Below are 17,377 nucleotides of genomic sequence, written 5' to 3' on the forward strand. Positions count from 1 at the left end.
GAGAAATTGGAACCCTCATAGGTTGCTGGTGGGAATGTAAAATGTTCTTGCCACTTTGGAAAACATTTTGGCAGTTCCTTGAAGAGTTCAACGTTGAATTACCTTATGGCCCAGCAATTCTACTCCTTGGTATATACCCAAGAGACCTGAAAACATGTCTACACAAAAACTTGTACATGAATGTTCATGCCAGTGTTATTCATATAGCCAAATATCAGTCAACTCAAATTTCAATCAGTTGATGAATACATAGATGAAATATGGTATATCCATGCAGTGAAATGTTATTCAGCCATAAAAAGAATGAAGTATCAATCCATGCTAAACATGGATGAACCTTGAAGACATGTTCAGTGAAAGAAGCCAGGCACAAAAGACCACATAATATATGATTCTATTTGCATAAAATGTCCAGGATAGGAAAACCCATGGAAACAGAAAACAAACTAGTGGTTACTAAGCCTGAGGGGAGGGGAGAATGGTTAGTGACTGCTAATGAATATGAAGTTTATTTTGGGGGTGATAGAAATGTTCTGGAATTAGATAGTGGTGATGGTTGTACAACTTGGTGAAGTATGTTAAAAAGTACTGAATTAGACACTTCAAAAGGGTGAATTTTATGTTGAGTTTTATGGTATGTGAATTATATCTCAATTAAAAAGGAGATTCAATATATAAGATTAAGTTTAAGTAAAACTGCATAGTCTTGTATATTAAATATAAAACTTCAGCATGAACTCATGATGAATCTACTAAGATATATTTTTGACTCTGACCAGTGTAAAGGTGTAGAAACCATAACCAACCTAGTAGTTAATGAAGGCCCTTAGTGTCCGTATTGCAGGATCCAAATGGTGATATCGATGATAATCAGGAGCCAGGGTTCCTTGGCAGAATGACTGATCCAGGTGAGGGCAGAAAATGTACAAGTTAAGCCTGGAGCATCTTTTATAATCTTTTATCAGAAAGCAAGGAAGTTATCAGTACTCTGGGGTCATATCCAAAGGACTAGGAGCCAACTTGAGGAGACTCTCTTGGGCTAATGATGGTTTTATTTGGGAACCATAAAGAATAATATTTGCAGTGAACTGAAACATATTATGTTAACATTTATGACCTCCTAATGAAAACAGATAATTGGCTGTCTTTGGAAGATGCTGGGGAGTCGAGTCATTCTAAAAACTGATAATCAAGAATGTATCATGTCTTTCATGTACTTTGGGGTAAACAAATTGTTGATGTGGTCATTTTTCTTCACTGTAGTATCCCTGCTAGAAAATCAAGAATGATAGAATAAGAGTATCACCATTTTAAAAACCTCCAGTGAAATGAAGGATTTAGACATTGGTCATCGGTGGCCACCAACATCACAAAAGGAAAGATAACTGGACAGTATGTTTTTCCTTTGGGATGCTCACACCACTAGGGAGAGGTTGCCAGAATATCTCATCAAAGTAGGTCACGTCTCTAGATCTAACCACCAATGTACTGGAACCAAGGAAGAGTGGACAGAGGAACGTGTTCAGAGACACCACAGCGACCCAAGCAGCAAAATGCAGACTGTAGGAAATCCAGTAGGGCAAAGGACCCAGTTTCTTCAACAAGTACATTGTAAAGAAAAAAAGAGACTTAGAAGACACATCAGCTAAAGGCATCATGTGGGCCTGGTCGTGATCCTGATTTAAGTAACTGTAAAAAGACATAAGAAGAGCAGGGAAACTTGAGCACCAACTAGATATTTGATGATACTAAGGAACAGTGTTGATTCTTTGGGGGTGTTACAGTGATATTAAAGGCCCACAGGGCACGGCCTCCCACCCCAAGCTTACCATGTGCCTGGTGGAGAGCAGAGGAGAAAATGTGCAAGCAGAACCCAGGGAGGGAGAGCAGAGGGGACCGAGCCAGTGAAGCGGAGTCCGTTCTTCCAAACTCATGGCTAAATGGTTTCTGCTCCACTGGTGAGGAATGTGCAAGGGGTAGGGAGAGAGGCCAGAGTTGGACTGAAGCTCTGTCTTCCACTGGGAATCCTGAGGATGGGTAGCCACCTTCCTGTGGCTGTTGAGGCTTAAACAAGTTAGCACATGGAGAGCGCCAGACCCCATGTTGCTCCCTCAGCGCTGGCTGGCTTTGGTTTGTAACTGCTCTCCTACAGAGTCAGGGGGCTCTTGCATACATATACCTGTGTACCGTGTGTGCAGGACTGGAGGCCAGGCTTCGGGATGCTAGGTGGAAGGAGGTTCTGAAGTGACTGAGGTATTCCTGGCTCTCACTCATTCCCTAAAGGCTGGAAAGGAGTGGGCTTTGCAGTTAGCCAATTGTTGAGTTCTGTTGGCGAGAGGAGAGCTGAACCTGACCTTTCCTTGTCCCCTGTGTCTCCCTCTAGCTGCAACAGCAAGCGCTACCTGGAGACACTCCCCAACACCAGCATCATCATCCCCTTCCACAACGAGGGCTGGTCCTCCCTCCTCCGCACCGTCCACAGCGTGCTGAACCGCTCGCCCCCAGAGCTGATCGCCGAGATCGTGCTGGTTGATGACTTCAGTGATCGAGGTAGGGCCCACCCCACCCATCTTCCTGCCCCCCACACTCCATCGAGTGACTGGCCAAAGGGGTGGCCGGTTTTCTTCTTCAGCAGCAGGAATGTCTGGGCCACCGTTCACTGATGCTTGCTCTGTGCCCGGCCATGACCGTGGCCCTGTATACAGTATCTCACAACAGAAGTAGGTTCTGTTTTTATCCTGTTTGTAACAATGTAGAAGTGTACTGGAGTGCAAATACCAGAAAACTTGATAAACTTAGGCACAAAAGGGGTTCATTCATTCACTAATTTCATAATAAGACCCAGAATTGGTACAGCTGCCTCAGACTGTCATCAAAGAACCAGACTTCTCTGTGCCTGCTTCCTCATCCTCATGGTCGCAGAATTGCTGCTATACCTCTGGAAAGTCTGCCTTTCAGACAAGAAGCAGCAGAAAGAGCAAAGAGAACAAAGCCTCCTTTTTTTTTTTTTTTTTTTTTCAAGATTTTGCCTTCTTATTCAGGAAAGTCTCCCCCCCCCCCCCAACCCCCCAGGGAAAGATTTTTGGCCAGAACTCTGACATCCAGGCATCCCTATCTGCCGAGGTGGCTGGAAATATGAATGTTTTGATTTTGGGGCCTCTTGAGTAGATGTACGAAAGGGAGAAGTGCATTAGAGAAGGTGTTGAACAAGCCCATTTTGCAGAGGAGAAGACTGAGATACTTGCCTGCTCTGAGTGGGCTCACTGACGTGGTCTTTCCTGAGGGAAAGTAAGTAGGGTGTGATAAGGCAGTAAGGGTGATATTCACTCACTCTTGCCATCTGTGTACCAGCCACAGCTGGGCCCTCTCTCATGGGGCGGGCCAAGTTCCATCCTGCCTTGGTATCTACCCATGCTGTTCCCACTGCCTGGACACCCTCTTCCCAGCCCTTCCCATGAGCGGCTACTCTCACACCCTCTTCAGTTAGGTGCCCCACCCCCACCACCATTCACTCTTCTCCATGCATAGTTGCACGGCTACTTGTTGACCTGTTTGTTGTCAGTCCTGCTCACTAGGTCACTAGATCATTTGCAGTCTAGAGCAGGTGATTCAGAACTGTTTGCGAATTAGTGAATGAATGAACCAGAAGGGAGGAAGGAAGGAAATGCATGGCAGCTACACCCCCACCACATAAAGCCACATTAGTAGCAGGGTTGTCTTCAGCCACGGAGACAGATGTGGCTGTGGAAGACACAGACGTTCCTTCTGTGACTGGTGCTAGCCTTGTGTCTTTGTGCTCTGCCTCGGGAACCTGTCACCTGTTTTCTGAAGCATCAGCTGTCCTGGGTGTAGACCCACAGCACTTGGCAGGATCCCTCTCGAGGACATTAGTCTTCCAGAGGGAGAATAAACCAAACATCAGCTGGATTAGAAGCGAGCGTTTCTCCTTGAACAGCTAGAAAGAATTTTTTTTATTTTTTTTAATGTTTGTTTATTTTTGAGAGAGAGACAGACAGCATGTGAGTGGGTGAGGGGCAGAGAGAGGGAGACGCAGAATCCGAAGCAGGCTCCAGGCCCCAGGCTGTCAGCACAGAGCCCGACACGGGGCTCGAACCCACGAACTGTGAGATCATGACCTGAGCGAAGTTGGGTGCTTAACCGACTGAGCCACCCAGGTGCCCCCGAATTTTAAGACCATCTAGGCTACTGGCTTTCACTGTGCGTCTCAGAGCACTAAGGGCACAGGGGTGCCTCGGGGAGCACCGTGGGCAGTATGTGCAGGTGCAGGTGGGGTGCAGATCCCTCTGTCGGCACGGTTTATATTTGGTTCCCGAAAAGGTGTTCACTAAGAGGAGCTGCACTGCTTCAAAATGCGTAATGACCACAGATACAACTGAGCCTGCTCATTTTACAGACGGGAAACCCGAGGCTGAGAGCAGTGGAGGGCTTACCTAGAGCACCCAGCTGGTGGTTGCAGACGGACAACAGTCCCGTCTTGGGGCTCCCAGTGAGGCCTGTGCCTCCTCAGCTCAGCTGTTTATGAAAAACATCTGCAGAAGTGCATTTTACTCTTTTCTTTCCCCAAGGCCACTTCTCAATAAATTACTTTTCCAGCATATTAAAGAGCAGAGTTGTTGCTAAAAAGAGCTCATTATCAAGCACATCCAGTCCTAGACTTACGATGGTTTGCACCTCTAATATCCCAGTTTCTTCAGTGTTGTACTTGGTGATAAAAATAACATGACACACCCACCCTCCAATAATAAAAGAATGTGACAGTCTTGAGAAAGAGGTAAATTTCATAAGAATGACACTTTCCAAGTGCATCTCTTTCTCCAGAGAGCAAAAATATGGATCCTGTGTGGTGCCGTTGCCAGACCCTAATACGATAGGGAACAGAACAGATACTATCCCATTTCACAGATGAGAATGAGAATTAAGGCCCCTGAGTATTGCCCCTTTGTCTCAGTGAATCAGGCGTGCACCCCAGAGAACTCTTACCTCAGGCCCCTCAGTCCTACACATTAGCTGTCAGATTTTGCAACCTTCATTTTTCAGAAAGGTAATCATCATTCGTGTTCTGAGAAGAAATTCTTAAGGCAGCTTTGGAAGAAAACTTACTCAGAAGTGATTGTTTTAAAAATGAGATTTGGGAGAAGCAATTTCAGAACTATGGAGAGGCCTGTCCAAAGTACGGCAAATGTGGGCCATCACGAAAGACAGATTTCTCTGGGCCACGTGAGCAGAGGCAGTTCTCAGCGTTGAAATTCAGAGATGCTAACAACGGGCGAGATTGGTGCTGCCCAGCAGAAGGCATCTTCCTCTGAAATGAGTCTCCTCCAGGATCCTAAGGGCAACTAATTGTAATTCAGCTAAGGGTTGAGACCTCGAGTAGGAGACAAAATTGGAGCAGATGAATGCTTGAAATGAGAACCAGAGCTCTGTGCAGGCAGCACCGGGGACAAGACTGGAGGCTGGTGCTGGCCTCACAATAATCCCGGCCTTGCCTACAGATAGAGCGCTGCAGTTTTCCAGGGGTGTCCAAAAGCTCTTCAAATGTGTGAGCTTTGCTTGAGGATTAAGAGGACACAGAGATGCTTTTGCACGAGTGGGAGAGAAAGACGAGGGTGGAGGGGGGCAGACCTGCCTCCAGACGGCACTGCCCGGATGGCAGATTTTTTATTAGGAGACACGACAGAGGCCTTTTTGTTCATTTGTATTTTTCTGTTCCTTTTCTCCTTTTCCTGCCCACTTTCAAATAGTGTTGGTTTTGCAGAAAAATAGGGTATGCAGTAATGGAAAGGGTTATTGTCCTTGGATGAATGATGGGCTACCTGGGATGATGAGGTACAGAAATGAAAGGCGTTGGTATGATCTCATTGACAGTATTTTCCTCAGCTCTACTCCCAATCAGTAAATGAACAAACAAACACACGGAGAAGGAAGTCTTTGTTTGTTTGTTTGTTTGTTTTCTTTGTTTTGAGAGAGAAAGGGAGAGGGCTGTGCACCAGTTGGGGAGGGGCAGAGAAAGAGGGAGAGAGAGAGAATCCCAAGAAGGCTCCACGCTGTCAGCACAGAGCCCGACCCAGGGCTCCCATCTGACTATTGAGAGATCACAGCCCGAGCTGATGCTTAACCAACTGAGCCACCCAGGCGCCCCCTTAGAAGGAATTCTTCAGCAGGTGTTTGTAGAGCTATTGATGGGTCCCTGGCAGTGAGTGGTGCTGGGGGGATTACAGACACTGCTGGACCCACTGGCTCACACAGTAGAGACCCTCACCAGTGAAGCCAGAGTCAGGTCCTCTTTCCTATGATGGACTTATAAATTCTGACATGCACTCTTATACCAGCCGAGTCATGGGAGCACATCAGGGAATCCATTCTGCCCTGCCCTGGTCTGCATTTCAACATACCGCTCTTGCCCCTGCCCCTAAGCATCCACATCTGTTCCTCTCTCAGCCTTCATTTGCTTCCAGGACCCCACCACCATTGGGGTGGCTATTCCCCACCTCCACTGCATCGCTTCAGTTCTTTTGCCATGAGTTTTGTACTGCTTATTTTGTTTTTCCCTTTACTTGTCCTGATTTAATTCATCTTCGTATATTCAACGACACTCATGAATTGACTGTTGCTGATGCTGTGCTAGATGCTAGGGATACAGCAGGGCTGACACAGTCTTCTCCACAAAGACTCACATCTAGATGGGCAGACAGACGAGGTAAGAGACCATTGTAAGACCATGGAGTGTGTGACCCTTGGTGGAGAGCCAGGTACTGTGGAGCACAGAGAAGATCAGGAAAGACTTCCAGAGAAAATTCTAGCTAAACTCCATCCTAAGAGATCAGTAGATACTACTTCCTGGGGTATGGGGTGAAGAGTATTTGAGGCTGAGAGGACAGCATGAGCCCAGGCTAGGAGTGAAGGAGAAAATATGCAAAGTCCAGAAAGAGCCATCTGTAACCTCATCACCTGCAGGCAATTACTATTAACATTTAGGCTTTTTCCCCCCACCCTCGGGTTTTTAATAGACTTTACCTTTTAGATCAATTTTAGGTTCACTGCAAAGTGAAGCTGAAAGTAGAGAGTTCCCATATACCCCTCCACCCCCACCACACACATAGCTAGCCCCTGGCCCCCATCAATGCCCTGCACCTGCATCAGAGTTACATTCGTGACAATTGATGGACCTACGTTGACACATCACCCCAAGTATATAGTGGTATATTGGGGTTCACTCTTGGCGTTGTACATTCTGTGGGACAAATGTATGATGGACATATATCCACCATTAGAGGGTCCTACTGAATAGTTTCACTACCTTAAAACTCCTCTGTGCTGTGCCTGTTCCTCCTGCCCTCCCCCTAACCCCTGGCAGCCACCGACTGTTTGCTGTCTCCATGGTTTTGCCTTTTCCAGAATGTCTAATATAACTGGAATCATACTCCAGGCAGCCTTTTCAGATTGGCTCCTTTCACACAGAAATATGCACTTAAGGTGTCTCCATGGCTTTTTATGGCTTATAGCTTGTTTCCTTTTGGTGCAGACTAATATTCCACTATCAGGATATATCACCGTTTAATTATCTACTCCTCAACTGAAGGACGTCTTGGTTGCTTTTGCAAGGTTTAGGCAGTTATGAATGAACCGTTTTAAACATCCATGTACAGGTTTTGGGGTGGACATGTTTTTAGCTCACTTAGGTAAATACCAAGGAACACAATTGCTGGACTCCCATGGGAAGAGTATGTTTACTTGTGTAAGAAGCTGCCAGACTCTCCCAAAGTGACTGTACCGTTCTGCATTCCCGCCAGCTGTGAACGGGGGCTGCTCTTGTTCCACAGCCTCGCCAGCATTTGGTCTTGTCAGTGTTCTGGATTTTTGCCATTCTCATAGGTGTGTAGGAGGGTCTCATTTTAATTTGCATTTCCCTATGACGTGCTGTTGAGCATCTGTCCACATGCCTGTGTGCCATTTGTAGATTTTTTTTTTTTTTTTTTTTTTTTTTTGGTTTCCAGTGTCTCTTCATCTCCATTTTCTTTCTCATACCCTCCCAATCCCCTTTTAGTTCCACTCCAGCTGAGGTAACATGTTAATAGTCTGGTGTGTGTTACTCTACACCATTCTGCATAATAATACTAACATGTAACGGCATGTAATAACAAGAGCTAGTACTTAATGATCACCTATTTTGTGCTAAGTGAATTCCCTCATTCATTACCATAACACTCTCGTGGGTTCTCTCCTTCCCAGTGTGAAAACCACTGGGCTCAGATGATCTCAAACCGCTTTTGCCTACTTAAAAAAGGTAGTATTTCTATCCCCATTTTATAGATGAGAAAACTGAGATACAGGGAAGTTACGTGAGTAGCCAATATGTGCTTAGCTCAAAGAAGCAGAGCTTTGTTTTAAAACCATGCATTCTGATGCTAAAACCTTTACCCCTAATCTTTACATGGCTTTTTGTTTTCCTTTTTTTTTTTTTTTTTTCCCTTTTAAGGATCATACTGTACACATTCCTCCTTTTATTCCTGTTAATGTATCACAGACATCCCTTGGGTCAAAAGATATAGAGCTAACTCATCTGTTTTTTAATAGCTAGATAATATCCCTCTACATTTAGTGCCTTTATATTGTACTTTGTGTAGTGGACGTCCAGTCATATTTAACTTTGTATCCAGGTTTCTGTTACTTAACTTTTCTACAATTAGTTGCCCTTGTCATTATAAAATGACTGTCACATCTTTCCTTCTCTGACTCAACTGTGAAATAGAGACAGGAGTCAAGTGACCCCAGAATATTAGCTGTATTGTTGGAGAGGCTGGTCCAGAGAACACAACATCGATCTGTTCCTACCGCTTTCTTCCTGAACTAACTGACCCGGGGACAAGCTTAGCAGCTAAGGAACTGTGAGCCTCCCTGGCAGGGCAGAGCCTATGCCAATGAGCACACCACAGGGAGGAAAAGATAAAGCAGGCCACGCAGGTAGAATGATGGTGTGTATTTTGGCCTGCCCAGCATCACCTCCCGTGACCGCGCCAGATGTAAAACACTGTTCCCTCTACAGTATGAGGGCAGAAAAGACAGTTCCATCTTACAGATGACCAAACTGAGGCTCAAAGAGATTGGTGGTAAGTGGCCTAAAGTGCTTACCTGCCCTTAGAGTACAGTAATCCCCCTTTATCTGTGGTGATATGTCTTAAGAACCCCAGTGGATGCCTAAAACCGTGGATAGTACCAAACTCCATGTTTACCATATTTTTTTCTATATAACTGCGATATAGCTTAATTTATAAATCATGCACAGTAAGTGATTAACAACTAATAATAAAATAGAACAACTAGAACAATATACTGTAATAAAAGCTATGTGAATACAGTCTCTCTCTCTCTCTCTCTCTCTCTCTCTCGTGCCTTACTCACTCTGCTTCTTGTGATGATGTGAGACGATACAATGCCTCGTGATGAGATGAAGTGAGGTGAATATGTAGGCACTGTGAGGTGGAGGCAGGCTACTGTTGACCTTCTGACAGGTGATCAGAATCCCCAGCCTCCCGAACCACTGATGGCCGCAGGTACCTGAAACCAGAGAAAGCGAAACCACAGATATGGGGGGGACCAAGCCAGTCTCGGTTGGTAATCCCACTTGACAGAAAGGATTGATCTTCCCCGTGATGGGCTCCATAATCTTAAGAATCCCACATCTTAAGTGTCAGTCTCTAGGGTGTCTAACAACTAAGAAAATCCACAGGCTTCTTGATTTTCTTCTCCTGTAATATCTTTGACATCTACAACGCCTCTCTCTTGGAATCCAAAGGAGAGGACTCCTAAGAAGATTAGAGCTGTTACAGCATATCAATTAGTTTATAATGAGGGAACTCTAGAAACCTTTTGGTGGATATCTGGCAGGAACACAGGATGCAGGAGTCAGTATGTTTATGGGATATTTTGTGCATCTTTAAAAAAAACAGGATTTTGTGAATCAAGCACTGTATAAATGATTTACAGAGATAGCAAAAAAAAAATCAAATAAATCGCTCAGATTGCATCTGAAGCATCAAAAACACTGATGTTTGGGAAAGAATCGTTTCTGTAGTGGAAAATAGCTGCATTACATTTTCAGAAAGGTGATGTTTCTATTGAGGTGGGTGAGCCTTCTACATTTTAAAAACTTGGCACAGCACCACTGTGCTAAATTGCCGATGCTCTCCTGGTTTTCTTGTGAGGATTAAAACCTACCCCTTTCCACTATTTTAGTGTTTCCTTGAAAACATAATGGCGGGGGAGGGGGGGGGTGGGGGGAAGCAACAACCAGTAGAGCAGGTTATTGGAGGTCCTTGGAATAAGGCTTCCAGAAGGAGGACCACAGAAAGCCCTTGGCTTAGGGCTGACATGAATTGTTATTTACTCAGGGTCTTGAGGGAGATGAAATTTGAGGCCGAAATGAAAGTAAGAGGTTCCTCAGTACCTAAGTTGATTTGGCTCAAACCAACCAAATCTTTTCACATCCTTCACACTTAGCACCATGGCTGGGGAGCTGAAAGGGCTGATTTGGTCTGTATCCAGGAAAGGAACAGGCAATACCAGCAATAATAGTAATGCAGCATGGTACTTGTGTGGCACTTACTGGGTACCAGGCACTGTTGTAAGTGATTTAAACATGTTGTATTTCATTTTATAGGAAGCCTCTTGAGTGGCCAACATTTGCCTTAAGGGAAAATTCACCTTCAGTAGACAGTGCAAACCAGGGTACAAGAACTTCACCTCCTCTCCATACCCCAGCTCCTGAGCAAAATGACTTTTAGGTAAAAATAACAACAGAGCTTTTAGGTAAAGAAATGCTTATGTCTAGGGCTGCCTGGGTGGCTCTTCACGGTTCGTGGGTTCAGGCCCCGCATCAGGCTCCGTGCTGACAGCTCAGAGCCTGGAGCCTGCTTTAGATTCTGTATCTCCCTCTCTCTCTGTCCCTCCCCCACTCGTGCTCTGTCTCTCTCTCAAAAATAAATAAATAAAAATGTTTTTTAAAGAAAAGAAATGCTGGGGCGCCTGGGTGGCTCCGTCGGTTAAGTGTCCGACTTCAGCTTAGGTCATGATCTCGTGGTCTGTGAGCTCGAGCCCTGCGTCGGGCTCTGTGCAGACAGCTTGGAGCCTGAAGCCTGCTTCGGATTCTGTGTCTCCCTCTCTCTCTGCCCCTCCCCTGCTCATGCTCTCTCTCTCTGTCTCAAAAATAAATAAAAACATTAAAACAAATTTTTTTAAATGAAAAATAAATTAAAAAAAGAAATGCTTATGTCTAATAGATATGTTCTGCTGCTGTCATTCACTGTAAATATTGGCCCAGTTCTCTAAATAATACAAGTTCTAGCCCGTTAATGAAGCACATTGGCCAAAAAGGCAGGCATTGGCTCTAACCTGCTGCGAACACCAGACACACGGGCAGCTGTAAAATGAGCTCATTGCAAAAAGATACTTGGAGGATTCTTCCCAGTTTCCTTGCAGAACTTCCAGGCCCTGAAAAGTTCGATCGTGTCTTTTGTCAGGCGACCCCCAACTCCAGAGCCAGTTTTGTTTTGATTTGAATCCAGAAGCACCTTCACAGCTGTAAACATTGGGGACTTAAAATGTAACCAGTTTTCCTAGCCAAAAATAGGTGATCCTTGACAGTTCTGAAGATCAAGAAGGCCCAGTCCACACACTTGCCTGTGATTTACTTACTCCAGAAATTAAAAGGAGAAAATTGCAGTACCGGCAGTCAATCTAGTGTTCATGGACATTGCGAGTTTAATTTCTCCTCTGGCTCTCTTCAGTCTCTAGCTTTACTATCTCAAGTAGAGCGATCTCACGAAAATGCCACTTTTGCATCATTATATAAGACAAAAAAATAAGCGTGTAGGAAGGCCATAGTAACATCTCTTCCCCTTATGTGATTTAGTCACGTTGGTTCCTGTAAAGTATTAACAGATTCAGACTGCCTCTTCCAACTTTTCTGGATGCTGTGTACATGCAGGTCCTTCTCTTGAAAGTCCAAAATGTTCATTCTTCCCAGAATAATAAAATAATAGTAATAATTTTATTTGTTTGCTTCATATGCGCCCACCTCTTCAGAGATGCCCACAGTATTTATGAGCATCCAGGAGTCTCAAAATAAGCAGTAATGCCCACCATCAACTGTATGTCCTCCAGTCCTATGCCTGTTAATGCATGGGATTTACTGGGCATTACTAATAATGTGCAGTGAGGGTGAATACAGAGGGAATTCTAAAGCTATGCTTTGTACCCAGTCTTCTCAGAAACCGTTAGGTTTTTTTTTTTTTTTTCCTGTAGGCTGTCAGAATATATGATCTAGAATATTCCAAAGAACAAGTGCACTCCAATCTCTGTTAATGTAAAACTCAAACTAACAATTACCTTCCCAGAATCTCCACAACAGCCAGCAGATTCATTTTAACGAGGTGGGAGGAAAGACCAGACCTGACCTTTCCCGGAAAACCTGTCCCTGCTGCCGTAAGACAGAAGAAGTGGTGCTTGAACTCATGAGTGAATGAGAATGACCTATAAATAGACCTGGTTCCTGAGCAGAGTTGACTGTAAATATTCTTTGTGGTCGACAAAAAACCCTGTTTTCTTCCTGCCTTCTGGCTGAGGGAAGATGAGAGACAGAGTGAGTTTGGTGACGTACTCCTCACCTATGGTTTGTGCCTGTGCTCCTGCAAGGACGGCTGGTCACTAATACCATGGGGGTGGCCCTGGGCCGTCTGGCCAGTGATGTTCCTTCCCCATGGCCATGGTGATTTATTCAGGGGGCTGGCCTGTGGTGCCAGCTGAGCCGAACTAGTTCTACCCCATCCTCTCCCATCTCATGAGCCAATATGTTTGGCAGGGCCCAGCACGCATTGGCATTCAGTAAATGGTTCTTGTTAATGATGCTATTATGGTGGTGGTGGTTCTTATTACTATTAACTGGGATGTGGGGTGATGGGTGCTGAGCTACCCCATCTACCGCAAAGGCCTACTACTGGGCTTAGTTAAAATCAGAAACGTGTCAGGGGCGCCTGGGTGGCTCAATGGGTTGAGCGGCCGACTTTGGCTCGGGTCATGATCTCGCGGTCTGTGAGTTCAAGCCCCACGTTGGGCTCTGTGCTGACAGCTCAGAGCCCGGAGCCTGCTTCGGATTCTGCGTCCCCCTCTCTCTCTGCTCCTTCCCCACTCGTGCTCTGTCTCTGTGTCTCTCAAAAATAAATAAGCATTAAAAATTTTTGGGAATTTCAAACTGGGAAAGCATCAACTGGGAAGCTTGTTAAAATGTAGGTTAGCAGGGCCCAGCAGCAGAGATTCTAAGTCAGTGGTTCTGGGGCAGGCCCCAATAATCTTGCTTTCTCAGCCAGTATCTCATACTATTTTGCTAGAGTTGAAATGGTGTTTAGACTTGGAAAACACCAGATTATAAGAATGGCAGGACATCTATCACAAACAGATGCTTTGCGATAGAGTTGGATGGTGATTTCTGTGAATGTGTGCATAGTCTGGACTGCATGAGGTGCAAACACATGTGGCCCTTGGGGGAGGAGACCAGTTCAGTATCAGCCAGACCCCTGTTTTCTGGGACGCCTTGTCATAAATAACTGCCTCCCTGGAGCAGGCCATGTGGATTTATGGTCCCACATTTAATTTCAACTGCTATTCATTAATCCTGATGATCTCACTTAAATTATTAAACAGTCATATTCCAATTTTGAGGGCACTAATTATATCCTCAAGAGGCTGTTATTATCTGGATGATGACATACACTCAGCCAACACCAGACTGTTTTCTCCCCACTCATCAGAATTTTATACTTTCTCAGGATTTTTTTTAGTTGCTGAGTGTGTGTGTTTCATATGACGAGATCTCCTTGCTGAGGAGGTATAAAATGCTGGAGCAGGGGTTCTCAAATTCTGGTGTGCAGAAGAGTCACCTGCGAAGTATGTTTAGCGTGCAGATTGCGGGGCCCCACCCTGCAGACATCCAGGTTCTTAGTCTGGGTGAAGCCCGGGAATCTGCACTCTGTCCAGCTCTCTGGAGATTCTGATGCAGGCGGTCCCAGGACCACCATTGGGAAACTGAAGACCTGAGAGGGTAAAGCCCTCATTCAAAGCCCTGCACCAGAGCCACAACCCACATCTCTGGCCCCATTGTCAGGATCAAATGAGATAATAAATGGGAAAGGGCTTTGGAAAGTATTCAGCACTCTATAAATACGAGGAGGCACTATTATTTTCAAGCTGGAATGGCCTTGTGACAGAAATGGCTTGGTACTTTCTCTCTAAATTACCATAATCACCTGTTTGAGGCCCCAACCGAGCTCATAACTCTAAGTGCAGCAGGCATGGAGGAAATTCCTCCTGAAACATCCAGTAAAAAAAAAAAAAAAAAAAATTCTTTTGATGTGAGAATGCACTTGGGTGCCTGCCTGGTCCTCAGTCAGAAGCCCCCTGCCTTCTCTTTTCTGGGGTAGACCAACATCCCGTCCAACCTGGGGACACCTGACTTCAAAGCCCTGTTCTCCAGGGTATGGATTTCTGGCCTTTCCTGGGACATTTAAAACTCACCCACGAACAGTTTTTGCCCCCAAAGTGCTTCCTTGATATCAGCCCACTTCTAACCACACTCATGGCTTTGGAAATAGAAAAGCTCAAATCAAGGCCACCCTGGTTTTGTTTCTTTCAGCTCAGTGTACTCACCTGCTTAGGTTTGTTGCAAGAGTGTCATGAGGCTAGGTCAGCAATGCTGATGGCCACCTCTGTGCTCCTGTGCCAGGTCTGCCCTGCTGTGTCACGATTAACTGGGCAGCTCTTGAGAAAGCATTTCCTCATATTGAATTAAAATCATTCCGCCCTACAACATCCGTCAGCCCGGTTTATTTCTGCCCTGATCTTCCCACGGCTCCCTCTGGGTTTTAGAAGACCTTGTTTGTATCTCCACCCGCAAGTTCCTTCCAGTACAAGATAAATTTCTAAAAAATGTGGTCGTAGAGTAAGTTCAAGAACAGACACTCCAATTCTATTCACATTTCCACCTTTATTTTTAAATATTTCTTCCACACTCCCACGGATCCTATCTCTTAGGGAGCTCTCCACATGCAAAACCTCAAGTTCAGGCATTTGCAAGTTACCCACACGCAAAATCTATTTTTAAATCTGGAAGAAATCAAGGCTTTCCACTGATGGTAAGAAGCCTAGTGTTTCCAGGCAGCACGACTTCAGAGTTTAGGGAATTTCTGCTCTACTTTCAGGAATCTCTACCTAGCCTGCACATTTTAGAAATGAGAAGTGGAAACCCACCGGGCACTTCAGTCATTTGGCTGGTTCATGACAAAGTGCTGCTCCCATTCAGGAACATCTGCTGCTGGCTGGGCACACCCCCCACAAGCTATCAGGCACCTGCATAAGTCAGGAACACAGCCCTATCTCCCAATCCAGGCTGTTTCCAGTGGGTATGCTACTGCTGGCCCGACCATCCACTGTGCCCAAAGGGCAAGGCTACAGCGGCAGGTATAGACACCCTGGTTATGTCCCTTTTTTTTCCCCACCCTTCCCTGACTTACTGTGTGAGCCAAATGTGCACCAAAGCTCGTCCTTGAATACATTTCCCAACCGGTACAGTTGAACATCCACCCCACTTTAGCGTTCGAGCTAGCTGCTAACACAGCACATACAGTACAGACTCGCAACAGGACTCAACAGCATTCTTAGGCATCTCACAAAGGCATTGGCTCTCATGACAATTTCTTTGGATGTTCATCAGTGTCTACAGTGAACTTAATTACAAAAGCCCACCTTGACAGATCCACTTTTATGACACGATATCGACTCCCTTATAGATGATGTTGTTTTTGTAGCAGCATAAAATTGTCCTTGTGCAAATTATTTTGAAAAAAGAAACTAAATGTTAAACTTAAACCTTAAGTTGTTTGGGCTTTGAATCCTTGGGTTCTCAGGACTATCTAGCTCTAGAGTCAGACAATAGGGTGACATTGAACTAACACTTAATCTCTCTGTGTCTCAATGAGTAAAATTAGGCTACTCCCGTAAAGAGCTGTGCAGATTGATGGAGATATTGCTTATAGAGGGATTAGAACAGTGGCTGGTTCGGAGTGACCGAGATTAACTCTACCATAAGCATTAACCTGGATACTATAACGTTCCTTGATATGAAGCTCTGTGTTCATCTGTCCTTTTTTTTTCCTTCATCCTCCTTTGTAGTTACACCTTGAAGACCCTCAAAACTTAAACCATCATTATGAATAATAATAATTTTTGACAATAATAATTGACGCCATTGCTTGTTAACATTTAATATGTGCTGGAACTGTTAATACATGATCTCACTGAATCCTATGATTGGCGTTATTGTCCTGATACTACAGATGATGAAACAGAATGAGAAAGATCAAGTTCATACAGCAAGTTAGTGGTTGAGTTGGGATCCAAACTCAAGTTTCTTTGGATCCAGAATAATGCAGTATTACATATTACCACCTTTGTGATAGTAGTGATAACATGTAAAGATTTAATGCCTTACGTTTTCTGATTTATTTCTCATGGATCCATTCACTCTTGGCTCCTTGACTTTGAAAATCAGGGACCAGATTGAGCCGGGACGATTATATCCACCTTTCAGAAAAACAAATGAAAAAACTGGGCATTTTTCTGCCAGAATTCCCACAGTTGATCTGCTGAGAATTTTTTTTTTCCTCCCTCCAAAGCAGAGTGTGATTTTCTTTCCCTTCAACCTTCATGCCGCTGGAAAATTTTAAATTATTCAAGACACTGAAGGTTTATTATCTGCTGGAAGGCTGCAATGTAATTGCAAGGTATCATTTAAAGAGCTGTCTGTCTGTGTGAACCACCTTGTTCTGAATACCTGCTCCTTCGTAGAGCAAGAAGATGTATATTTATCTATCAGTGGTGGTTTATAACTGCCTTAGATCAATCCTATTATTCTTTCTCCACAGCCAAAGCCCCAAAATAAATGCCTGGTGATGCATAGAGCATTGAAATCATTTGTGCATCATCAGTCACTTATTTCTCTTTTGCCATTTGCATCTTGATGGACAGCTGTGTGTTTGAGGGATTTCATTTTCCTTAGAGACTGAATATATTGCCCGTGTGTAATACCAGTTTGGATATTAATCACCCCAATTAGAGAATGCTCTTTCAATTATTATATCACCCTCAAGTCTTGCTATTCGCACCATGCTCATCGTAAAGATAGAAATGCCAACTCTCATTTCATCCTTCCTTTTGACACCTGTTTCTGTACAGAGAGGTAGTAGCCTTTCTCAGCAGTTATCATTAGCAACAAGAGAAGATGTGTTTGCATAGCAGGGTCAAGAAGATA

General features: G+C 44.6%; 1 protein-coding gene across 7 annotated transcripts in view; it reads left to right on the plus strand.

The window, feature by feature from the left end:
* GALNT10 (polypeptide N-acetylgalactosaminyltransferase 10) overlaps window positions 1-17,377 on the plus strand; it is a 222,223-nt gene that overhangs the window by 118,396 nt on the left and 86,450 nt on the right. For all 7 annotated transcript variants that reach the window (XM_060634785.3, XM_060634789.3, XM_060634790.3 and 4 more), the window contains one exon: window positions 2,384-2,550. In XM_060634785.3, coding sequence (XP_060490768.3) covers window positions 2,384-2,550 — 167 coding nt within the window. The remainder of the gene's footprint in view (window positions 1-2,383; window positions 2,551-17,377) is intronic.

Source organism: Panthera onca, chromosome A1, assembly GCF_046562875.1.
Source record: "Panthera onca isolate mPanOnc1 chromosome A1, mPanOnc1 haplotype 2, whole genome shotgun sequence".
NCBI lineage: Eukaryota > Metazoa > Chordata > Mammalia > Carnivora > Felidae > Panthera > Panthera onca.